General features: G+C 58.2%; 2 protein-coding genes and 1 long non-coding RNA gene across 4 annotated transcripts; 1 reads left to right on the top strand and 2 right to left on the bottom strand.

Moving 5' to 3' along the window:
• Positions 1–152: 152 nt before the first annotated feature.
• Positions 153–5,477, bottom strand: TAGLN (transgelin). The gene is made up of 5 exons (XM_082339785.1): positions 5,336–5,477; positions 1,750–1,941; positions 1,468–1,645; positions 1,078–1,180; positions 153–733 (listed from the first exon to the last, which is right to left on the bottom strand). Exons 2-5 carry the CDS (start codon positions 1,927–1,929, stop codon positions 589–591), a joined length of 606 nt encoding a protein of 201 aa, XP_082195911.1. The 5' UTR covers positions 1,930–1,941; positions 5,336–5,477; the 3' UTR covers positions 153–588.
• A 119-nt stretch (positions 5,478–5,596) lies between these two features.
• On the top strand, positions 5,597–7,651 carry LOC309604819. The gene is made up of 2 exons (XR_014231083.1): positions 5,597–6,039; positions 6,830–7,651. It is a non-coding gene; the product is annotated as an uncharacterized lncRNA (long non-coding RNA).
• On the bottom strand, positions 7,363–23,747 carry SIDT2 (SID1 transmembrane family member 2; the record flags this gene model as incomplete). Of its 2 annotated transcripts, XM_082339751.1 has the most annotated exons (27): positions 7,363–8,822; positions 8,896–9,009; positions 10,196–10,306; positions 10,940–11,045; positions 11,312–11,358; positions 11,533–11,609; positions 11,842–11,950; positions 12,151–12,287; positions 12,776–12,893; positions 13,513–13,636; positions 13,781–13,854; positions 14,409–14,475; positions 14,584–14,657; positions 14,961–15,079; positions 16,144–16,224; positions 16,372–16,443; positions 17,126–17,137; positions 17,493–17,545; positions 17,885–17,978; positions 18,895–18,960; positions 19,158–19,257; positions 20,041–20,124; positions 20,233–20,334; positions 20,750–20,795; positions 20,884–21,048; positions 21,255–21,376; positions 23,013–23,195. In XM_082339751.1, the coding sequence occupies 27 exons, from the start codon at positions 23,193–23,195 to the stop codon at positions 8,760–8,762; spliced, it is 2,520 nt and encodes an 839-aa protein (XP_082195877.1). In that variant the 3' UTR covers positions 7,363–8,759. The 2 variants fall into 2 exon arrangements, with proteins under 2 accessions (XP_082195877.1, XP_082195878.1); XM_082339752.1 differs by lacking the exon at positions 17,126–17,137 and having other exon boundaries at positions 23,013–23,747.
• Between the last annotated feature and the right edge of the window lie 2 nt (positions 23,748–23,749).

Below are 23,749 nucleotides of genomic sequence, written 5' to 3'. Positions count from 1 at the left end.
TTCCAGCCCCTGAAATCCTGGAACTCGAGGGGTCCTTCAGAGGATGGCAGCCAGGAACACACGTAAACCCGAGCTGCCTGCCTGTTCCCTGCTCAGATTTCCTGTAACCAGAACAGAAGTGACTAGGACAAATCAGACTCTGCCAGCCAGGCCTGAGAAAAGATTGATGTATTTTTTTTTTTTTTCCTTTTGAATTTCAACCTCCAAAATATTCCAGCAAAAAAATCGGGGGCGGTTGGGCTGGGTCTCCTTCTATGAGCATCAGCTGCCCAGGAGGACGGTGGACTTGCCCACAGCCCGGCCACCGCCAGCCCACGTCTCCCCTGCTCGGCCCAGGATGGAGAGACAGTGGAGCTGGCCGGGGAGCTGGGAGGTGGGCCAGGGGAGCAGTGCTTTGGGGTCAGAAGTTGGACTGAGGCTGAGGGGTGCGGGCGAGCTGCCCAAGTGCAGTCACCTTTGCTCAGTGACGGAGCCTCGAAGCTTGGCCGGGGCTGAAGGAACTACACCGGTGTGGGTGAGGCGGGCGAGGCGGGAGGGCTGCGGCCGGCGAGCTGGGCAAGGGCGGGGCCGGGGGCCGGCCCTCCACCTCTAACTGATGATCTGCCGAGGTCGGCCGTAGCCTGTCATGCCAGCCTGGGAGGCCCCTCTGTTGCTGCCCATCTGTAGGCCAATGACATGCTTTCCCTCCTGCAGTTGGCTCTCTGTGAATTCCCTCTTATGCTCCTGGGCTTTCCTAGGAGAGGAGGAACCAGGACAAAGACTTGCCAGGACTGTGTGTTTTCCACCCATCTTTGGTTTCCTCTGTTACTTCCGAGGCCGATCCCATTCCCTCCCCATTTCACCGCTCTTGTTTCCTCAATCTAGCTTGCCCCACAGCACAGGCTATTGAGACTGGCTGAGACAGGAGGGTAGAAAGGGAGGAGTCAAGAAGTATTAGAGACCCATTTCCCCCCATCCTAGACTTTCACTTCATACCTTCCTGGCTATCTGCTTCCCCAAATCACTGTACTAAAGGGTTAGCCCATCTCCTGCCAAGACCCAAGCTCAGGGTGCAGGGAAACCCTGGTGGCCACGTACTTCATAAACCAGTTGGGATCTCCACGGTAGTGTCCATCGTTCTTGGTCACTGCCAAGCTGCCCAGGGCCATCAGGGTCCTCTGCACCGCTGCCAGATCTTTGCCTGTGAGTAGAAAGAGGGGAGGGGAAATGATCTTCAGGACTGTGTAAACAGGACTCCAAGGCAGAGCCTGCCCACATCTCTCAGAAAAATGGCCAACCCGGGGCAGTGTTTGTCCTAAAATCGAAAGAGGCGCAGTAGATCCCAGGGTACGCCCTTGCGGGTGTGGGATTCTCCTGGCGTATCCCACTCCTGCCGTGCAGACCCATCATCATGGCAGTTTTGATCCTCCCTCGTCCCTGCCTCAGCCTCCTGTCCCCCACCTGCCTCCACCCCTCTTCTCTCTGTACCTTCAAAGAGGTCAACAGTCTGGAACATGTCAGTCTTGGTGACACCATAGTCCTCGGCTGCCTTCAGGAACTGAGCTACCTGCTCCATCTGCTTGAAGACCATGGACGGCGGGTTCTCAGGCACCTTCACCGGCTTGGAGCCATCCGGATACAGGCTGTTGACCAGCTTGCTCAGGATCTGCCAGGCGTAGAAGGTAGCTTGGCACTCGGTTTGGGGGGGTCTGCCCCACAACTCCGGCAGGATGGCACGGACCCAGCCCCCCTGCCCCGGGTGCCACTCACCACGCCGTTCTTCAGCCAGACCTGGAAGCCCAGACGCCCACGGTCCGGGCGCCCCACGTCGGGGCCGCACTGCACTACGATCCACTCCACCAGCCGCTCCTCCAGCTCCTCATCGTACTTCTTCTCGATTTTGGATTGCACTTCACGGCTCATGCCGTAGGAGGGACCCTTGTTGGCCATGTTGGCGGGGAGCTAAAGCAGCACAAGCCGGAGGAGGGAGAGGCTCAGAGAACAGCTCTGCTGTCCCCAGTGCCGGGCAGGCCTTCCAACTCTGTGTTGGGCAACCAGCCTAGCCGGTTATCTACCTCCCCTTGCTTCCTGGTTTTGTTTCCATGGCACTGCTCGCCTGGGCCAGCTCGTCCCCTCAGTCCACGGAGCCTCTCTGAACTTGGAGGCCAGATCTTTGGCACTCTAGTGCAGGAGTTAGTAAACTTTTTTGGTAAATAACCAGACAGTCATTTTACTGACGGTCATATTTTAGGCTTTGCAGGCATAAGATCCCTGCCACTGCAGCACCAAAGCAGCTTTAGGCAGTGTGTAAACAAGTGAGCATGGCTGTGTGCCAATAAAACTTTATTTACACAAACAGATGGCAGGCTGTATTTAGCCCGTGGGTTTGATAACCCCTGGTCTAGAGCATTCTTTCTTTGCCAAGATTGACCATGGAGGCACTGCAGAGGCCTTTAGGAAGAGGTCACATTGCCCCTCAAAAGAAAGCCAGCAGATGTCTTTGTCCAGTGAGGCAGTTTGGCGGCTGTGCCCGAAGTTATGGAGGTATCTCCAGCTCTCACTTCTCCCAGAAGCGGGAACTCCAGCACTCAGGCTCTCTGCCAGCTCAGCTCAGCCTCCGGCCTGCAGCTACAGAGGCCGAAGCTCACCCACCCCTGGAAAGGGCTAGGAAACCAGCAAAGCCCAAAAGCTTTGGGCCAAGAAGCTGCATTTCCCCAGGGGAGCCAGATGAGAGAGGGCTGCGAGCTGGCACACCCACCGGCTTGCCCTCGTGCCCTCAGGCTCTCACCACGGTGGGAGCTTGAGTAACCAGGAAGCCAGAGTTCTCCAGGGACGTGAGCCAGGAATCTGCCAACCAGAGCATGGGAAGCCCTCCCCGTCCAGACCAGCAGCAGCTGCTGCCTTAGGGCCTGGGGCTGGCCTCGCTCAGGAGAGCCCTACAGAGGGAGGGGAGGCTGCAGGAGCAGGGCCAGGCAGGCAGGCCGCTGGGCAGACCAGCATGTGGCCAGCCAGGAGGAACCTGACCTGCCTCAGGTATCACCCTGGGGTGGTGCCAGAGATCACCCTTCGAAGAGGAACCAAACGAGGCCAAACCATCCCCTGGCCCTCAGAGAGGTCAGAGGTTGGGAGGAGAGAACGGTCTGCGGATGGAGGTAGTCAGCGCGTTTTCTCAACTCCCTCTCTTACCAGAGCTGAGTCCCTCTCCCCACCCACCCTCATGGGACTCAGTGAACATTATCACTTCACATGGGCCCAGCTCAGCCGCCAAACCTCACTTGCCCTGCCCTTCTTTCCCCACGACCGACCGACAACTTCTCTGAGCTCGAATGCCCCGTCTCTGCAGGGAGGATAATGTTATCTACCCCAGAGGGCTGGGAACATTCCACGAGGCCCTGCCTGTGGCTACCGAACACACTGCCTGCCCCTCAGCGGAGCTCCTCAAAATGTCAGTCCTTTGTCCCCAGAGCCGGTCTCCTGGTAGCGACCTGGGAAAGCCAGACCCTGACCAAATGGTGAAAAACAGTAAATGTTCTTCCTGCTCCAGCCTCCACCCCTGTTCAAAATCATTCCCTGAGGGGACAACAAAATTTGAGAGGAAGAACAGAAGAAGGGCTCCTCTAAATTCCAGCCACTGGGCAACTCACTTCTCTCTTGAGTCTGTTTCCTTATTTGTAAAGTGAGGGCCAAAGAATCCAAAGGCCAAGTCCCTCCCTTCCCCACCCTGCTGTGTGTCTCATCCCTGCTTCCCAGCCTCCCAAGGACTCCTGGGTGAAGAACTGTGGTCAAAACACACAAGCAGCTGGGACCATGCCATCCTTCATCTTGGCCTCCCGCCCTCCCTCCTCATCTCAGCCTTCACCGTACCATCCCAGGCAGGCAAGGTGCATCCCTGTGGTCCGGGCACCACCACCCTCCCCACCTTCCATGCCCAGACCTTCTTGCCTTCCCCTCCCCACCTCCCCTCCCAGACCTCGCGCTGGGCCCGTGAGGAACAGGGTGCCAGCAGTGTGTCCCCCACCCCTAGCTTCCGGTCTCAGGAGATTCTGGACAGTCAAGGTGTCAAGGCTCACAGTGACAAGTACACAAAGTCACGGCCCCTAGATCCAGAGACAACATTTGGGTTTTGATCAGAACAAAGAAGGAGGATGAAAGGCACCCCCCACTCCTGGTAGAGTCTGAAAGTGGAGGGTTCCAAGAATCCCTCAAAGTCCTCTGACAAAGCCCTCCCCAGGCCCACCTTGGAGCTGCTGGGGAGGGGAGGGGTGAGGAGAGGGCGAGGGCGAGGGCGGCAGGGCAGCCCACCCAGAGGCCTTTCTAGGCAAAGGCTCCTGGGACAGGCTGGGCAGGGCAGCCTGAGGCTCTGCTTTGACCCTCCTAGCCTGCGGTTCCATCAGCCTCCCCTCCCCTGAGAAAAATACAAGTCCAGCTGCAAAGCTGGCACCTCCTACCAGCAGGAACCCAGAAAATCTGGCAGAACCAGGGGTCTCTGCAGGACTGCTGTGCCCCTCTCTCTTCAGAATAAAACACAGCACATAGGATGAGCACACGTGGATCTGAGAAGGCAGGAGGGGTGGCTCATCTAAATTCTGGGGACAGAGGAGACTTTTCCGACTCACTGCTACCCTTTGAAGAGCCACCACTGAGGGGAAGCAGCCAGACCCTTGGGGAAGGCCCTGCCTGCACCACCCAGGCTATCATTCCAAAGCGCCTGGACTCCTCTGCCTGGTAGGGGGGGACCTCCCACTCAGAGTATGGAGGGAGCCGTGTGCCTGGAAAGGCAGCTCTCTCACTGGCCCTGCACCCTGCCACCCCAGCCTGTTCCAGAAGACGAGTCTTGTGGTCCTGCCCACTGCCGCAGTGGCTACCCAGGGGCTCTCTTGATGCCACTCAGGACCTGGGGACCCACCAGTGGGACACTGCTCTCCAGCCCTGGCGTACCACACGCCTCCTCACCTCCTCGGACATCCTCCCAGGTAGATAGCAGACTACAAGACCTGGGTCTAAACCAACACCACCTGGAGCCTATCACACCCCCATGGGTGTGACTACAGCTGAAAATGGAGAGCCTCCCTCACCCCAGTTCCCAGGTTTCCATCATCAATCCCTGTGCACCAGCCAAGTCTCCCTGGGCATTTCAGTGAGCCCAAGGCTGCCCAGTCTAAGAGATACGGGACTCCAGCAACCCCATCCCACCCATCAAGCTACGACCAGCTCCGCAGGTGGAGATTAGGAATGCATGCGGGAAGAGGGTGGGCTTCCCCAGGCAGGGCGCCCGAGAGCCCTGCCTGCAATACACCCACTGCTACTGCCAAGCCCCAGCCCAACTCCCCTCCATCCCTGGGACAGATGCACTTACAGGCGTTCCTCGGGGCTCGCAGGAAGAAGTGAGCTCTGTCTGGACTTGGACAGACAGCACAGGGCGCTGGCTGGGTGAGGGGTTTAAAGGGCTGCCACCGCGGTGATGTCAGCCTCCCCGCTGCTGGCTCACCCCGGTCCCCTCCCTGCTAGAGGAAACCGGCTCCTTCTCCACCCCCAGCCCCCCCAGTGACTCCACACAGGCTCCATATTTGGGGAAAGACACCAAGTTGGAGCAGTCTACCGGGGGCTGCCCGAGACATTCTCTGCGTGCTTTGGAGATGGAGCGGGCGGGGGCGGGGCCGCGCTGCCGGCGGGGAACAGCCGGGAAAAGCCTTTTATGGACAGGACCGTGAAGGCTTTCCCTGCTGTCTGGACCTACGGCTGCTCCTTCAACACTGTTTCCTGCCTCCGAGTTTGAGGGGAGGGGGAAATTCAAAAGGGGGCTGTCCAGGGAAAGACGAAAGAGGCTAGGGGGACCCCTCCCTGAGGTTTTTGGGGGACTAACCAGCCACCCTCTCCTCCAGGGGCTTTTGGCTCCAGTGGGAGATAGGAACTCACCTTTACTGAGGACCGGCTACATACCGGGCACTTTACACATACGCTCATTTCATACTCACAGCTGCATCGTGACAGCGAAATTACTATCCCATTTTACAAGTGAGGAAACGAGGGCTCGGAGTGCATCTTACCCAAGGCCACGTGGTAAGTCTTTGAGTGGCAGAACCTGGGCATCCCTGCCGACCACCCCACCCCACCCCCCGCCCCCGCCCACCCCTGCCCCGCCCCCTGCTCAGGTTGAGAGTTTACAGTTGGGGTGGGTCTTGAGTTACACGCTTTAGTTGGGGGTGGGATTTGAGGGTTCAGCAACAGCTCAGTTGACCCTGGCCCCATCCAGGGGGTCTCTAGGGCCTGAGACACCAACACTGGGGTAGGAGGTTCAGAGGCTGCTATCATCCCTCCCTCCCTTTTAAACAGTCCCTACCTACCCTGGAAAACAGACTGGACCCCATCACCCAGGAAGGAGACCTGCTCAAATCTTGCTTCGGGGGTGGTGGTGGGGGGGTACCGGGAACGGATAGGAAGTGAAGAAAGGTGAGAGGCCTCCAGCGGGGTCTCTGGCCTGCCTGCTGTGGCACCGCCCCATCCTAGGGCAGCCTGGCAGGGAGGGGCTCACACTCTCCACCACACACCTGGCACACACACACCCCCGGCACCACCAGGAGAGGGGCGGCCGGACCAGACAGTCTAGGGAGGGTCTACCCACCACAGCCAGCTCCTGACGCCAGAGCCTAGTGGCACGAAGAGCTATATTGCCCCCCAGTGGCATCTGCGGGGAAGAGCATGGAGAGGAGCCGAGGATCAGCTGGAGAGGAGCCCAGACCTCTGGCTGTGTCCTGAATTCACCAGCTTCCCCACCGCCCGCCCCCTCCCACCCCCGCCCGCTCCCCATCCTGTCCTCCTTAGCCTGCGGAAATCTAAATCAACCTTCCAGGGTCATTTCAGATCGCCTTCCTCTTGGAGCCTGCATGTCATCCACATGCCCACTCTCCCACCATCCATCACCATCTGGTGTTTCCAGAGTACCACCTGTCCATTAAAGCAGGTCAGGGAGTACTGCCTGTGCCTGCGGCCTGCAGCCCGCCGAGCTGGGAGAGGCTCAGATCAGAAGTGAAGCTCGTCTGACTGGTAGGTGGGGACCAGGTGGGCAGAGGCTGCTGCCATTTGCCAGGTAAGGGGAGACTCTCAGAGGTGAGATGGTACAGCTAAGGCTTTTTCACTACGCTATCCTCTCCACCCTCATGGCACCTGGCATGGAGCAGGCCCCTGGTGAATGTTGACTGAATTGATGCCGTTGCTCAAAGGAGAGAAAAAAACGGGGTATCGAGGGACTCCTATTCCCGATGGGACTGGGGCTTGGAAGAGAAAGGTAGACCAGAAGACCTGGGAAATGGGGGCGCCCCGCCCCGCCCCACCCATCATTCTCAACATCTCCACCCAGAAAGAGGGAGCAAACATGGGCCCAAGAACTGCATCTGGTTGTTTCTTTAATTGAATGCAGACTCATTCATAGAAAACAGAAATGCAACCATAGCATGGAAACAGACATTAAACGGAGCTCTGAAAAAAGATCCAGACCCTCCCTCCTCCTCTCCCCAGCCCAAAGGAGAGCTATAAAAACAAGCTGAGGAGAATAAAACACATTCCCATCCCCAAGGCCGAGGCCTGACCTGACCTCCCCCAACCTTGGCCTCTAGAACAGACCAGGAAGGGCGAAGAGGATCCAAGGCGCAGAGCAGCCGGGGGAACCAGAGCTGGGGCAACGCAGTGTAAACTCCAAGATTTCATATGTGTGCATGTGTGTGACTGACACAGAACTTGACTGAAGACTGGACGGAAACTTAGAAGCCAGCCCTGGGTCCTAGAGTGAGGCTGGACCAGGGACACAGAGGGGAATGTCATGTCCCTTCCCTGAGCCCCTTTCTAAGATAGGCACTGGGGCTCCCGTGGCCGTGGAGGAGGCGGGCTGGGCTGGGCTCTTTGTATCTCCCCTCCTTCGCCTCTGGACATTCTTGGGCAGTGTCAATGGCACTGAAAGGCCCCCAACTGGAGCTTGGCAGGACTAAGGGCCTGGAAAGAAAAAGGAAGGGAAGGAAAGTGAGTTGCTTTTTCCCTCCAATCCTGGTGCCAACATCAGTCTGGGGGCTGACGGGTTACGAAAGTGACCTCTGAATTCAGTCCTTCGATCAAAGGTGGCTCTGATGATGTGGGCTGACCCTCGTTGCTAAAGAGCCAGCCCTGAGCACAGGCCAGAGGTAGGAGGCAGAACTGCCTGGGACCCCTCGCAGGCCTTAGCACCAAAAGCCCAGCACCAGCTGGCCAGTCCCCAGAATCCGACAGCCCCATCCATCCTGGCTGAGCTGAGTGGGCAGTGATGGCAGCCAGGTGCAGACCCAGGAGACGTGGAGAGAACCCTGATGCAGGACAGGGAATCAGGCCCTGGAGTGGAAGCTCGGGGAAGAAGAAGGGGCTTTGGGTCCCAGGCCAGTGGGCAGGGGAAGGGTGGGCAGAATGCAAGGCATGCGATGGGCAGGCCACACTTCCCTCCTTTCTCCTGCAGATGACAGACAGAGGGCTGACGGACGGGGGCCTGTGGAAGGCCCCAGCACTGAGAAGAAAGCAGCAATCTGGCCAACATCCGGGGTTTCAGGGCAGCAGGCCTCCTCCCCAGCAGAGGGCAGGAACAAGGCTCAAGGCCACCCTGTGACTGTCCCGGGCCGAGCCTGGGCTGGACCTCGCTGTCCCACGGCCACCTGGCACTGGGCAGCAGGGCTGGGACTCACGCCCCTGGCACTACGGAGGCTCTGGGCAGTGCAGCAGAGGAGCTAAGGGCCCAGTGAGAGAAGCAACGGGCCCGGCTCCCACTAGAAGACGTAGATCTTGTCCCGCTGCACGGTGTCCAGGTCGTCGTCCAGTGTCAGCAACACCTGGGGGGCAGATGCGGAGTCAAGCACAGGAAAGGAGGCCACCTCCGCCTCCTCTCCAGCCTCCCCGACATACCAGGAATGACCCAAACATGGCGATGGAGGAGAGGAAGTGCCAGATGTCGTGGTCATCAAAGAAGTCGAGGAGGATGCAGTCCCGGTTGTGCTCCCGTGACTCTGCAGGGGTTTTCTGGGGGCGGAACAGGGGCCTGCTGACACCGCCCTGCGAGGCTGGGCCAGACCAGCTCCCATCCCCTCCAGGCACTCTCCGTTCCCAGCCCCAGCCCTAGGCTGGAGAGCACCCTTTTTCAGGCTCACCCCTTGCCCTCATCTCCCACATCTAAGAATTGGCCTTTAGTTGCAAACTGCTCCCTGAGAGCACTGGTCGTGATTCCCTTGAAGGACTAGAAAGCCACCAAAGCCTCCTAACCCCGTTCCCTGCCTTGGACTCCGCCCCCGGCTCCAATCAGTCCTCCAGGGCTCCTCCCGGCTCACTTTCTCTCCAAAGCACTATTGTCAGGTAGCACAGCCCTGCCCGAGGACGACAATAGCCAGGACCCGTGTGCCATGACCCGAGGCCCTCAAGGTCCGCCATTCTCTCCCCAACCTCAGTCCAGCAAACACTGGCTGGACCTCACTCTGTGTCCGGGGACTGTCTGTGCCATATGCTGAGACCGCAGATACGACCAAGAAAGCTCTGCCGTGCCCTCAAGGAGCTCACAGTCTTCACTCAGCTCCCAAGAGAATGCAGTCACTGACCCCTAAGCTGCCTCTGCCTCGTTACTCAAGTCACAGCACGTCTGGGCCACAGGGCCCTTCCCCATCAGCCAGGGTCTTTAAAGGCCAAGAGCAAGCCCTGCCTCCTCTAAGAAGCTTTCCTGGACCTCCTAACTCACAGAAGCCTTTCTGTCCTCTGCCCTCCTGCACATCCCCTACCTGTCTAATCTACTGCCCTTCATCTCATGTACCATGTTGTAAAGAAAAGCCAGGAACTGACAGTCTCTCTCTCTCTGGAACTAGATTATAAGTGCTTCAAAGGCAGAGACGCTGCCAGACTTAGTTCTGATCACAGCAGGTGCCCTACGAGGCAGAGGGAAGAGCCTGACATCTCTGGCTTCAAACCCCAGCTGTGCCACCACTGGTTGTGTGACCTTGGGCAGGTCACTGGGTCTCTCTGAGCCTCAAATGCCTCATAAGTAAAATGGGGATACTTCCACGTTGGCATGGTGAATGTTAGGAGGATTAAATGAGAAAGCAGCTGTGAAAGAGCAAGGGCGATGCTCAGAAACAATTTTTGAAAAGAGAACTGGCCGTTTGTGGGCTCACGATGAGCCTGTGGGCGACTCCCGTAGCCTCTTGGCAGGAGGACCACTCACCTGCCAGGTGCTGAGCCCCTGGAAGAAGAAGAAGAGTGCAAAGCCCCAGACCACCGAGGTGCAGATGATGCAGAGCAGGGGAATGAGCTTGATCCTCTCCCCGCTCCGGAGCTGGGGGAAGATGGGGAAGAGCAGCCTGAGGGCCCTGCCCCACTTCCTGGCCTGCCCTTGAAGCGCCTTCCCAGGCTTTCAGGATGGATGCTTTAGGAAGCCTTCTTGGATCCATCCCATCACCCTACACAGCTCAACTTGTCCCCACACTAGCAGCCTGGTGTCCTCACCCCTGAGGTCCACCCTGGCTGGGCCTCCATCCATGTGCCCAGAGCCCTGTGCTGGGGGGTGTATGGCCAGGGGGCTCCTCTCACGTTGGATGGCACGAGGGGCCCTTGGGAAGCACCTAGCCCTTGGAGGCCCAAGCCCAACACAGACTCAGCAAGCCCCACCTTCTCAACCCCTTCTCCACAGAACGGGGCTCCTGCCAGCTGTGGCCTGAAGTGCTACCAGTTCTATGGGCCTTACTTAGAATACAGAAGGGGCTCAGGAAACGGGTCTGAGGATATAGGATATGGCTCCCGGGGAGTACGTGCAAAAGACTAGCCTCTCCCCTCCTCAAGACTCAGTAGCATGGAGAGATGGACAGAAAAATTCTCACTCCCTCTTGGTGCTGCCCCAGGGAGGCTGTGCCCATCTCCCTCCCCACAAAGCAGAGCAGCTGGCTGAGGGGCCTCAGCCGCCCCCGCTCACCTTCATAATAATGTAGAAGGCAAAGTAAAGAAGCAGGTTGCAGATGCCAATCGCCAACAAGTAGGAGGCAAAATCATTGGGACGCATGATGAGCCCATAGGCAGCCCTGGCAGGAGGGAGGAAGAGCTGGTGAAGCAGGGGAGGACCGAGAGCAAGGAAAGGGCTCTCCCTGCCCCCAACCCATGTTTTATGAGGATGTGGGGCTGGGTTCAGAGGCCCACAGAAGATTCTAGAACCCCAGGGGCCAACACCTCTCTCTCCAGCCCCCATGTCTCATGGCCAAATTTGTCCATGTTCCCCAAGGAAGCCCGTGGCTGGCCAAGCGCCGAGCTGCCCACCCAGCCTGGCTACACAGACAACGGCCGGACTCACAGCGACCAGTTGATAATGTTGCCCATAACCAGCAGCACCATGCGGTCCTGGAGGGAAGCAGAGACACGGGAACTGAGAGACAGGGAGAGAAGTGGGGGGAGGCCCGTCAGAGGGTCCCCAGCCCGCCCCTGGGCTCTCAGCTGCGCTCCGCGCGCCCCCCAGTGGAGGGAAGAGGAAGAGTGGAGATAGAGGAGGAGGGGCCCGGGGAGCTGGGCAGGTACCACGTAGAGGGGTCCGCTGCACTGCCGGATGCAGTCCGTGTAGAGCACGTGGAGAATGCGACGGCAGATCCCCGAGTCTGCAAGAAGGGAAGGTGCTGAAAGGCACGGGCACCCTTTTGTCCCGGCCCCTGGGCTGCGCCAGCTGAGAGGAGCCAGGGGCTCTCGGGGGCACAGCTGTGCCAAGGCCTCATCGAATTCCGTACCCAGTGACTCCCCTGGGCCCCCTGTGAGAGGGCAGAACCCAAAAGTCTCCCATGAGACCAGGTCCCCGAGGCCACCAACCCCAGCGGGCCCCAGGCGAGCGCTCACCCAGCTTCCAGCGGCCCATGTAGTAGAGCTGCGTGCTGAGGAGCAGGGTGGCAATGATGTGAATGACCGAGAAGATGACCCAGAATGCTGTGTTCCCTTTGCCGAAGACCTGTTGGGGCCACCGAAGGCAGGGGTGAGGAGAAAGCTGCTCCCCCGGCGCCCCCTTCCTCTGGGAGAGCCGCTCCAAGCCCGCCAGGCTGGGAGGGCACTTTAGGGAAGGAGCAGGGCTCTCTCCTGCAGGGGTGGATGGGGGTGTGTGCACACGTGTGCACCTTTCCTACGGGTGAGCAGAGCAGGCCGGGGCCTCACCACGCCCAGCACAGAGAAGAAAATGACGATGGCCAAGCAGGCATAGGCGCTGTAGGCACTGGCGTTGATGTCTGGGTGCCGCTTCTGGTACAGCTTCAGCATGCAGAGCCCCGCGATCATGTACATGAATGACGTGTCTAGGTGGAGGGACGTGGACGTGAGCTACGGAAACATCCGCGGAGCCCGGGCACGGAACCCCGGTCCCCACACCTCGTCACAGCCACAGAGCGAGCTGGTGGCGGGCTGGCGCTTGAACTCCAGCTCCTTAACTGTCCCTGCCACACCACACTGCCGCCTCACTGGCTGTCACCCACAGTCTGACTTCCCCTGACGACAAGGACAACTTAGTCCGAGCACTCTGAGATCAGCGACTGTATCTTAATTATCTTTGTTTTCTCAGTGCTTGCACATGCCTTTCCATAGGAAAGGCTTGACAGATGCAAGAAATAGCATCCAGACGCTTATTTTCTACAAGCTAGGATGTGTGTTCACACAAGTCCTCCAGCCCTGGAGTCTCCCACATGGCTGTGTCTTGGGGATCCCAATCCCTGCGGGTGAATGGGGATGGCGGACTCAGGCAGATTCCTGTTGAGGTTCAGCCAGGGAAGAGGGAGGCCCCGCTCACCAAACTGGAAATTGGTATAGTTGGGGCAGACATGATAGCAAGCGCTAAGTAGCCCCTCCATCATCAGGGCCGTGCCCATGGCGTAGAAGAGGCCAAAGTGTTTGGGGATCCCACATTCCTGTTGTGGAGAGAGAAGGGAAGGGAGAAATGAGGTAAGATGGGAAGGGAGGAAGGAAGGGGCCCTAAAGAGGGAGATCATGAGAAAGGAGTGGGATGGGGGGTAGAGTGGGTATTTAGCAAGGGCAGGGCCGGGCAGGGCTGGGCACAACAAAGCTGGGCAGGATAAGACTGGGCAGGGCTGGGCAGGGCAGGGCTGGGCAGGGCTGGGCAGGGCTGGGCAGGGCTGGGCTGGGCAGGGCTGGGCTGGGCAGGGCAGGGCAGGGCTGGGCTGGGCAGGGCTGGCTGGGCTGGGCTGGGCTGGGCAGGGCTGCGCTGGGCTGGGCTGGGCAGGGCAGGGCAGGGCTGGGCAGGGCAGGGCAGGGCTGGGCAGGGCAGGGCTGGGCTGGGCTGGGCTGGGCAGGGCTGGGCAGGGCTGGGTTGGGCAGGGCAGGGCAGGGCAGGGCTGGGCTGGGCTGATCACGGCTGGGCTGGGTAGAGCAGGGCAGGGCTGTGCAGCACTGGGCAGGGCTGGGCAGGGCAGGGCAGGGCTGGGCAGGGCTGGGCAGGGCTGGGCAGGGCCCCGCCTGCTAGGAAGGGTCTGGGCCTGAGGCCTCAGCGGGCAGGCGCGCACTCCTCACCAGGGCGTAGAGGTCGTTGCGCAGCAGGGCCCGGTTGTGGTTGATCTCCCGCTGCAGGATGATGAGCAGGAAGAGCAGCCCCAGCAGGATGTACCCCAGGTTGCTGAGGATGTTGTTGAAAGCGCTGGAAGGGGCGACACCGGGCGCATTGCCTCGGCCTCATGCCCTGGCCGCTTCCCCACCCGAGGCGGGCATTTGCAGAGCCCCTGCCCCTGCCCCAGTTCACCGTACAATGGGAAAAGGGGCCTCCTCCCAAGTGGATCCCCACCTGAGGTTGCCTAGAGGGTGGGCGCAGAGGAAGTTGTAGTAGCAGATGTCCTGGTTCCCTGTGACATTCACCACCTGCAGCGGGAGCAGGGAGGGGGCGCTGCTAAAGCGCCTCAGTCCACAGCCTGCGCTACCACCAGTCCCACTCTGCAATGGATGGGAGGTGCCGCCACGGCCAGCACGTGTGCGCACATGACACCAGCAAGCCCCACTTTTGGTAAAGTCACTGCCCCCCTCGCTAGGTGTGGCTGAAAACCCTGAGGCATGACCATGACGGAGGTTCTTGCCCCACAGTACAGAGAAGAGGGAAGGGAAACCGAGACTCACAAAGTCCCAGCACTTTCGTTTCGTAAATCCCCACAGCCTGGGGGAGGTGCCATCATTGCTGGCTTGCTGCCCCCATTTTGCAGATGAGCTGACTGAGGCTCAGGGAGGTTGAGTGACTTGCTCAAGGCCACCCAGCTGGTAAGGCAGAGTTGGGATGGGAACCCGGGACCCATGACCTAGGACCTGTGCTGGCTCCAAAGCCGCAGGCTGGGAGGCTCTGCACTGGGGCGTTGCCCCAGCCTGTGGCAGCTCCTCGAGGGCACTTAGCATGGGCCCTGGGGAGCCGGCCCCTGCCCGCTCACCGTCTGGTAGGTGATCACCAGCTGCACCACAGGAAGTGCATAGAAGACAGCAATGGTGGCGATGTTCCTGAGGAGTGGGAGGGCGGCGGTGAGGTGGCAGCACCGAGAAGGAACCCGAGAACCCACCGCAACATCCTGTCAATGACAGGAAGGCCGGCCTGCTCCGCCCACTCACCAGAAGTAGATCTGGTACTTTTTCCGCAGAACGCGTTTGTCCTTGCGTGCCAGGTCAGCCACGCAGAGGTATTGCTGCGGAGAAGCTGGAGTGAGTCCCCTGCCCCACTGCCCCAGAGAAGCCCCTCTCGCCCAGGTTAGAGGAGGACATGGGGGGGGGCCTCCCTCCCACAGGCCAGAATTCCAGCGGGCCGGGTTCTGGGCGGTCCGGAGGGCTAGGAGCCGAGGCAGTTTCCCCTGGAATCTGTGCCACCCCAGCCAAGCTCTTTCCCTTTGCTTTCATAACATGCCACCCAGTGGGGAGATACGCTGGGGTTGGACACAGAATATCTCTTCCTCGGGAACCCGTGACCAGGGCCGGCCCACGTGGGGTCACACCTTGGTGCGAATGACATTCTTGTCTGAATCGATGTCGGCCAATGTGTCGTAGTCGTCCTCCTCCACGGAGCTCATGGAGTCCAGTCGTGGCCGCGTGCCCACAGGATCAAGGGAATGGTCTGGGGCAGAAAGGGGGGAAGGGTAACCTAGTGGGCACAGAACCCAAGGTCTGTCCCCACCCACCTGGGACAATTGTCACAATTACTAGGCAGTGGGAAGAGGCAAACTGTGGGCTCAGAGCGGGGTTAGAGGTGGGCTCAGGCCTGGGGAGGAGGGATCAGGTGCTCCTAAGTCCTTGAGGGGAACAAGGGTGGACTCGGCGAAGAGGCCACCAAACAGGGACCGCTCCAGCCCTGCCCCCTCACTGAGCTAGGGCTTCCAGGCCAGGACACTGAGCAGACCCCGGGCCCCAGACACGAGCAGCAGGACTGAATTTGGTAGAAGTCACGCTGATTAGAAGATGCCCAGCTGTGTGGGTTCTGAGAAGACACTGCCTTGGCCCCCACTGGGTAAAGACCCAGTGGGCCCTGGGGTGCAGGTAAGGGTGAGAGGCTGCCTCCTCTCTAATCCTTTATCCTGTTCTTTTCTCATGCCTTCGGAAGCTTCCTCCTGTAACCTTGCTGACCAAAGGCCCCTGAGGCCAGGACATGACACCCCGGCCCATGAGCCCCAGAAGGCCAGAGAGTGAGGTGCTGGGAAACACAACAGCCAACCAGAACATCTGGCCTGGGGGAGGCTGGGGTGCCAGCTTGCCAGCAACAGGGGCCAGTGCCTGCCTATCTCAAAAGACACACGAGCTAGCAATTACTGGCATTAGATGGGGAAGCCATGCACAAAGCATCTTTCTGGTCCTAGAGCCTTCTGGCTCCAGTCAACCACCCTGGCAGGAGCTGATTAGTAGAGCAGCGCTCGCCCTCCCCACATCTACCCATGGCAATGCACAGCTGCCGCATCTGGCCAAAGGGGAGGCGCCGCTTGAACTGGTCGTGCCCTTCAAAGGAAAGGGAAAGTTACCGGGGAAGTGGGACCAAGGAGGAAGGAATGAGGGAGGAGAGGGGTGGGGAGACAGCAAGCCCTTCCCTGGTTCCAGCGTCTGGCAGAAGAGGCAACCGCCCATCGTCATGGTTCATGCAGCCAGCACCAGCCCTGCACCACACAGCTCTGCTCCGCCTGGCCCACTCACCCTGGTAATTGTAGGAGAGGTCCCCAGGGCCCACACTGCCAACCAGACCGTCGGTGGATCCAGTGGAGCCGGAACCATTCTCTGTAGGGAATAGTAAATGGTGAGGCAGGCAGAAAAGACCTCAGGGCAGGGGACTCTGGACCCGTCTCCAGGGGGCACCGAGGAGGCCACCCTGGAGGTGGTGACCCGGCCGAGTGGGCAAGCATGAGCTCAGGCGTGGACGCATACCAAAGGAGCCGTAGTTGTAGCCCTCGTACGGGGAGCTGCCAGGGAAGGAATCAGCCAGGACCCGAGGGTGACCTGCCACAAGAAGTCAGGGACACTTTACATTATCTTCCTCATCTGCAGGGTGCTACCGGGCTAAAATGAGAATAATGTACTAGGAAATCTCTTGTACCTATTACAGTAGGTTAGTATTTAGCATATTGATCAATATTCAAAGCCCTTTGTTACCATGAAAAATTAAATATCATAGAGTATATTGTGGTTATTAAAGTATGTATGTAATACACTTTAAAGGTTTTTCAACAGAAATGTTAAAACAAATTTGCAATGCTTAATTATTGTTTCTAAAAATTCAATAAACTATAATTTATGAGTCATAAAAAAAAAAAAAAGAAAAGAAAAAGAAAGAAAGAAGTCAAGGACCCCTTAGCCTTGGAAGCAGAGAGAGGCTGCAAGCCAGGGAGAAGAGGGAAGGAAGAATCCAAAGAGAGACACAGAGGGGCCATGGCGGCAGCAAAGAATAAGCACCTATACCAGCAAACACCTATCCCACCACCACCACCTGCCCCATTGGAAACTCTCACTCCCCTCTTTCCTCCCTAGAAAGACAGCAAAGTCAAGGAATTGACCATCTAAGTTACCAGCAGCAAGGACAGACCAGCATCGGCCTGCCCGGGTCCCACCCAGACACCCCTCTACTTCCCCTCCCTCCCCACTCTGGACTCCAGCTCCTCTGCCCACAGCACCTGGAGCTTACCAAGGAGAGAAGCTGAGAGAGAAGGTCCCAAGCAGGAGGGAGGATAGAGAGAGAGGGGTAGAAGAAAGGGAAAGAGAACGAAAGGTTAATAATCCCAGAGACGGTGAGTCGCATTGTCTGAAGGGGCAGACAGTGTACCTAGACCCAGACACTGAATGAATCAAGTGACAGTCTTTAAGACGGGCACGTTAGGGACCAACAGGCACACTGCCCCAGCCCCATTTCCACATACAGTGTTACTCCCTATCTGAACATCCAGAAGCCCCCAGTGGGACCTTCCTCCTCCAACCCCCAAGGGAACCATCCACCACTATCCCCTCCAAACCACAAAGCAAACAGCCCACCGACCCGGACCCTCTGGAGGTACCGCTTTCTGGGCAGGCTCGGTCCACGGCCACCAGAAGGCTCTTCTTCCTCTGTCTGCAGGGACAGAATCCAGAGATAAACCAGAAGGGCAGCAGGAGGATCCCTCCTATGCTGGGCTGGCCTGCCTTCCACCCCCTCCACCCTGTCCTCCATCCATGACCCCAGGGGTCCTCCCAGGCTGGGAAGCAATGCGGGGTCTCCCTGCTTGGGAAGAAGGTTGAGGGGAGGGGTTGGTTTCCAGAGCAGAGACCCAGGGACCTCAGACCCTCACAGGGACCTGCATTCCTATGCCTCGTGGATGGAGATTATCCAGGGCCACACAGATCCTGCCAGGCCATTTCCCCCTGCCTGACCTACCCCAGAGCAGGGGAGGGCCCAGCGGTTCCACTTTACCTCCAGTTCTCCCAGCAGGCCAGGAGCACGGTAAGCAGGTAGAAGGAGAGAAATATGCCCAGGCAAAAGAGCATACCGCCAACATAGGCCTCGGCTGTGGGGAGGGAAGTGGGAAGGAAAATACACCAGCACTTTCCAAGCCTGCCCATCACAGCACGCAGGGCCCAGGCTCATCTCTCTCCACATCTCCCCTCGGGTGGAATGACCCAGCCAGTGCCAACAATATGCCAAACTCGACATGATTCCTGGCTCTGCTCACACAGCTCTCTCTGCTAGAACTTTCTCCCCTACTTCTTTCTCCAAGACCCCTCCTTGACTTAACCTTCAAAACACAGCTGAGGAGCTGTGTCCTCTAGGAGGTTTTCTCTGCCCTGACCTCCCACAGTGACTGTCCTGGGCTCCTCACAGCCCTCAGCACCCTGCATAGCAACGGGCTCTAGACAGAGGCACCCTAAGGACCACAGCTGGAGCACAGCACCAAGCACACAGAAGGGACTCGAAACAAATGTGCTGAATAAGGAATCCATGTAGGAGAGGCAGCTTCTTTCCCCTCCCGTCACAATCCTTTATTTTTATCTTATACTTTCCAGTTTACAAAGGGCTCTATTCAATCACTCAGTAAACATTTATCGAGCATGACTAAGGGGCCTGGAACTTTCCTACTAATTTTGTGCTAAACTGACTTAGTGGGACTAATAGAGACTAACAGATTCTATTACTCCTGTTACAGAGATGGGGAAACTGAGGCTCAATGAGATTACACTGCCCACAGTGGCAGAGACAGATCTAGAACTCAGTCCCTCCATCTCTTTACTCATGGATGCTCCAAAGCACATTACTCACCCTCCCGCCTCCCGTCATGAAGCCCTCCAAGAACGCTCCTCCTTCCTACCCTGTCAGCCTGCTCGAGTAGGTCCTCCTCACCCTTCCCATTCAGAGAACACTCCCTACCCCAGGCCTGAAAGAAGAGCCAGCGGCCAGGCCATCCCCAGTCAGCCACCCACACTCACATGTGACTGCTCGAGAGACCAACACTGACAGGGTTTTCTGGCGGTGCCCCTGATCGACCGGTTCATCTGGAAGTAAAATGGCAAAATGGCAAACAAGCGCCTGCCTGGAGCTTGGCTAGAGTTGGTGGGACCAGGCCTGGGAGAGTCTGGAGCCAAAAACCCACATCCCATAAGATCCATCAATCAGCCACACAGGCTCTTTTACCTCCCAGGAAGTGTCCAAGCCCTCCCACCCCTGGCCAGGCCCAGGGCGCAAAACGTACCTTCTATAAAGGGGTAGAAAGGCAGGGAGCCTCCACAGGCTTGATCTTCAGTTTTCACCACCACTACCACGTAAAAGCTGTTGCTGGGGAAGTCTTTGCGCTGCAGCATGAGGACGGTGATAATGGTGATGATGGTGACGATGAGGAGGATGGTGATGATGAAGACGACTGTCATCATCACATCATCGTCATCATTTGTCATCACCATCACCATCCTTTTCTGAATACCTACTTCAGGCCAGACACTACGCTAAACTCTTTGCTCATATATTATTTTATTGAATCCTCACAAAGATCCTTATGAGTAAGTACTATCATTATCCCTGTTGGACGTTAGCTTAGGGTCACACTGCCGGTAAGTGGTAGAGCCAGGATCATCTGACTCCAGGGCCCATACCCTGCACTAACACTAGTGCCAGGTGAGCAAATGAGGGTATGCCCCATCATCATGGAACCCACGGGTGCCCTATTATAGTCTGGGCATCAGTCAGGAGAAAAAGTGGAGGGGCCGTGGTGCCTCGTCAGCTGCACAACTAGATGTCGTGAGGTGAGCACATGCCTCTCCCTCCCTGCCCCCGGCACAGGTTTTAGCCTTTGCCAAGGGCAGCCCTCATCACCAGCCAGGGCCCTTTCCTCTCCCAGCTGTGGTGAATGAAGCATACATGGCAGCCATAAAGGGTGCTCTGCTCTTTCCTGTCCCCAAAGGCAACTGGGATTGTGATTCAATGCTTGCATATATCAGGGGACCCAAAGTCTCCGGGGGACTGGACAGCCAAGACTCAGTCCTGTGGGTAGGGTAGGAATGGGGCAGGGGAAAAGAAGCGAGGGTCAGGAAAGCTAATCACCTGGCCACATCCCCCATCGGGCCATGCCCATTTCCTACCTGCACGGTGATGGCTGCCTTCTTGGTCATAGTCTGGTACATGCCAATGAAGGCTACGTTGTTGTCTAGGTCATAGACAGGGCACTACAGAGGGAGGAGGGGACAGACAGATGGGCAGGGTCCTGGGCCCTGTCCCCTCTCTTCAGCAGCCCTGCTATCCACTGGTGGAGAGTAAAAGGGCAGGTTACTTACCAGGACATCCTGGATGGAGATGACTGAGCAGGGGAAGGCCTTGTTGGAGGTCACCTTGACAATGACTGAGTCCACTCCTTCCGGGAACTCATACTTGAAGTACTGAGGGCACAGGGAGGGCGGGGAGAGCCCCATCCCATGAGGATGCTCTCTTTGCCCCTCTAGAAGGGAAGAGTGTGAATCCTCCCAGGGTTGGGCAGTGGAGGCTCTCTGGGAAGAAAGGCCTTGCCCACAAGCAGGTCCATTTCCCATACACCACTCCCCTCAACCTCAGCTGGGCACTCAGGACAGTGCCCAAGGGGCAAGTAGGAAAGATGGCAGCCAGACCCCCTGTCTCTGCACTTCCTATACTGTCTGTCCCCCACCACCTTAGGGCCAGTGCTCCAGTTTCTAGAGAGTCCTCCACGGAGAGTACAACCAACCTGAAACTCCTGGCAAAGAGTGCTGACCACTCCCACCCCCAAGTTCAAGCTTCCCCATTTCTCCTCTGGAGGCACCGTTGACAGGGAGGTCTTACCTGGGGCTGCGCCGCCGTAGTATTGAAGCTGAACTGCTCTCCGGTCCTGTAGGGCAGAGAAGAGCCCCCCACCGTTACTCCCAGAGCTTGGGAAGGAGGCCAGTCCCGTGGCCCCCTCGCTCTTCCCTGCAGACCTGAGCACGAAGTCATCCATTCGGCTGACGCGGAGCTGGTACGTGGTGTTGATTGGTGACAGGGTGGACACATCCACGTAGAAGAACTGGACCTCGGACTCATTCTTGGTGGGGGGCTGACACAGCGTTCGCTCCACCTTTTGGTAGAGGTACTTGCGCTGAAACCTATGGTCCGAGGCAGAGTCGAGACATGACTGCGGTCCCGTAACAGCCAGCATGCCATTCCAGGGGAGCAGAGCCCCAATTCCTCCGCTCTGGTCCCACTACCTCCCTACCCCACCTCCACTAGGCTGACAAGCTCCAGGTCGGGGGCCCTGGACAAGGCCTGGCCTGGGCCTATCCCCGCTCCCTGGTCCCCAGGTCCTACTCACATCCCTCGGAGGATCAGGGGCACCTGGAAGGACACCACCGCCTCCTTCTGGCGGACCACAAACAGCAAAGGAGCCCCCTTCTGCTTGTTCAGGACATTCACGGACACTCTCACGCCCTCTGTCTGCAAGATGACACGGAAATGTCCCTCAGTCAAGCCCACGGTGACTAATTCTGCCACGGGAACACATGGCTCCAGAGACTGTGAGCTCTGCCCTCCCTCAAGCAGACGGCTTGTGCTTTCCCCATCCAGGTCGAGATGGGGAGCTACCTATGCCCCTTCATCTGCCAGAGCAGCCCCCAGACTCCAGGAGGGACTTAGGGGAGAGGATGGGAAACACAGTGGAGACCTCAGGCATGCCCAGGATACCCCATTGCTATAAAAGTTCACGGATGCACATGCCTGCACACACATGCGCCTGCACACACGTGCATGTACACACATGCGCACACACAGGGACACAGGAGAGCAAGAAGTGCTCCCCAACCTTCTTCCTTGTGAGCCAGGAAGTTCCTATTCAACAACTCATCTGGCGGCCAGAGGCCACAGGGCGGTGGGGAAACAGGAATTGTTGAAAGCCAAGAAGGCCAAGTTCTATCCTTAGCTCTGACCGAGGGATAGGGCTGTGGAAAAGTCACTTTACATCTCTGAGCCTCAACATCCCCCTCTATAAAATGGAGACACTCCCACCACTGGCACTATGGAGGAAAGTATATAGGACAGTCAGAGCTTAAAGAAAAAAATAAAATAAAATAAATCCTGGGATTGCTTGTTATTGGGCTGCTGAAACCCAAGCCCTTAGGGCAGCACCTCCCAGACGGATAGAGGCCACCGTTCTCAGGGTAACCCCACATATGGGGGCAAAAAGAGAAAGAACTCTAAGTTGGATGAGATCAAACTTCAGAGAACCAGGCACTGAAGGCAGATCCTGGCCTGCCATCAAAACCCAATCCCTCCCCATTCTGGAAAAAAAAAAAAAAAAAAAAAAATCAGATTCCCATTCCAAACTCCACCACTTCTTAGTAAATCCAGTCCTGGTGAGAGCTGAGCAGGAGACCATGAGCCAGGCTGCAAGAGTGCTCCAAATCTCAGCCCTGCCTGGGGTCTAGACTTCCCAGACCTAGCTGTGCCCATGTTCAACTCACAGCTGGGGAGAAATGAAAGAGAAATCAGGGTGAGGAAGCTTCTCCATGGTAGGCAAACTCCTTCTCCCCTCCCACCCAACCTGGGGTTGGCTGTATCTCCACCACCTTCAGCTTACAAGGCCAGCTGTCTTTCCAAGGGAAGGAAGAGGGCTGGGAAGGTCCCAGCAGTTACAGCAGCCTGGGAAGTCCTGCATTCATTTCCCTGGGGAGTCTCAGCTATAACTCCCTGAGGGCAGAGCCTTTCAGTTTGGACCTGTCTCATCCCCGCTGGGGTTTTCTGGGCCAAGCCCAGTAGCAAGCCTGCTTCCTTGCTCCCAGACCCCACAGCACTGTCAGACTCTGGGTGCTGGGTAGGGAGCAGGCCAGTCCTGCTCAGACTACAGCTGGTAGAAAGGAAGGGATCAAAGAGAAGATGGGAAAGAGGCAACTTCAGAAACTGTCCACTGGTAGCTTCAGAACAAACATCCCTGGCAAAGGAAGAAGGGCTGGCAAGAGGGTCCAGTGTGGTTCTGGGAAACCCAGTGGGGCGGCTGTTCTTGGGGACTGACAGCATCGCCGAGCCCTGGTCCGCTCGCCCACTCACCACCAGCCCCGAGCCCAGCCCCTTCCCTCACCCGGTTGCGGGTCACAGTATGGTTGAAGGTGTAGATGTTGACCAGCTCGCTGTTGACCTCATCCACGTAGGTGCGCTCAAACTCGGCGTCTTTCTGCGAGACGTTCTTAGGCCCCAGAACCCCCAGATGGCTCTCGACCGAGGCCACCAAGAGTGCCAAGAAGGGCAAGCCCAGAGCGAACATGGCCCCGGCCGGGCGGCAGTGGCGGCAGCAGCGGCGACGATAAGCGACAGGTCACCTCCAGGGCGGGTTGCGGCTCTGGCCGCAGCTTCCAGCATCTCACCAGGACCAGAACTTTAACCTCGGCCTGAGATTAGGAAACGGTCCCTCCCCTGGAGCCGCAGACACGCTCTCAGAGGCCAGGGAGGGGATGGGGCGGCTGGGAGGGGGTGGGGAGGGGTTGGGGTACGGGCCACAGGAAGGGGCCCCAGCTCGCGAGGGGCCGAGCACGGCTGGGAGATCCGGCGGGCGCCCGCCAGGGCCTTGACAGCCCGGAGGCGGCTAGTTGCTGGGAGCCTGGAGACGCCGGGAAAGGAGAGCGAGGGAGGGAGGGAGGGAGGGAAGAAGGGAGGGAGGGAGGGGAAGCAGGCGGCGGGGTCGGCCGCGAAGGGAGGAGGGTCTGAGGGTGAGGGGCGTGATAGGTGGTAGCGACTCGACACCGCGCGGCGCGGCGAGTTTTGGGGGCGCCAGCTTCGGCGCTCAGAACTCCGCGGAGCGAGCAACGCCGCGGGGCGGTA

The sequence above is a fragment of the Balaenoptera borealis genome, assembly GCF_965194805.1.
Source record: "Balaenoptera borealis genome assembly, chromosome: 11".
Taxonomy (NCBI): Eukaryota; Metazoa; Chordata; class Mammalia; order Artiodactyla; family Balaenopteridae; genus Balaenoptera; species Balaenoptera borealis.
Note: the sequence above shows the minus strand (reverse complement) of the source record. Positions and strands in the feature narration are given on the sequence as shown.

What these genes read in the sequence shown, in the direction of transcription:
- TAGLN (XM_082339785.1), bottom strand. Translation starts at nt 1,929, where the DNA reads ATGGCCAACAAGGGTCCCTCCTACGGCATGAGCCGTGAAGTGCAATCC. An exon ending in GACTGTTGACCTCTTTGAAG is followed by an intron (nt 1,181 to 1,467) that starts GTACAGAGAGAA and finishes TTCTACTCACAG; the next exon opens with GCAAAGATCTGGCAGCGGTG. An exon ending in GATCCCAACTGGTTTATGAA is followed by an intron (nt 734 to 1,077) that starts GTACGTGGCCAC and finishes CTCCTCTCCTAG; the next exon opens with GAAAGCCCAGGAGCATAAGA.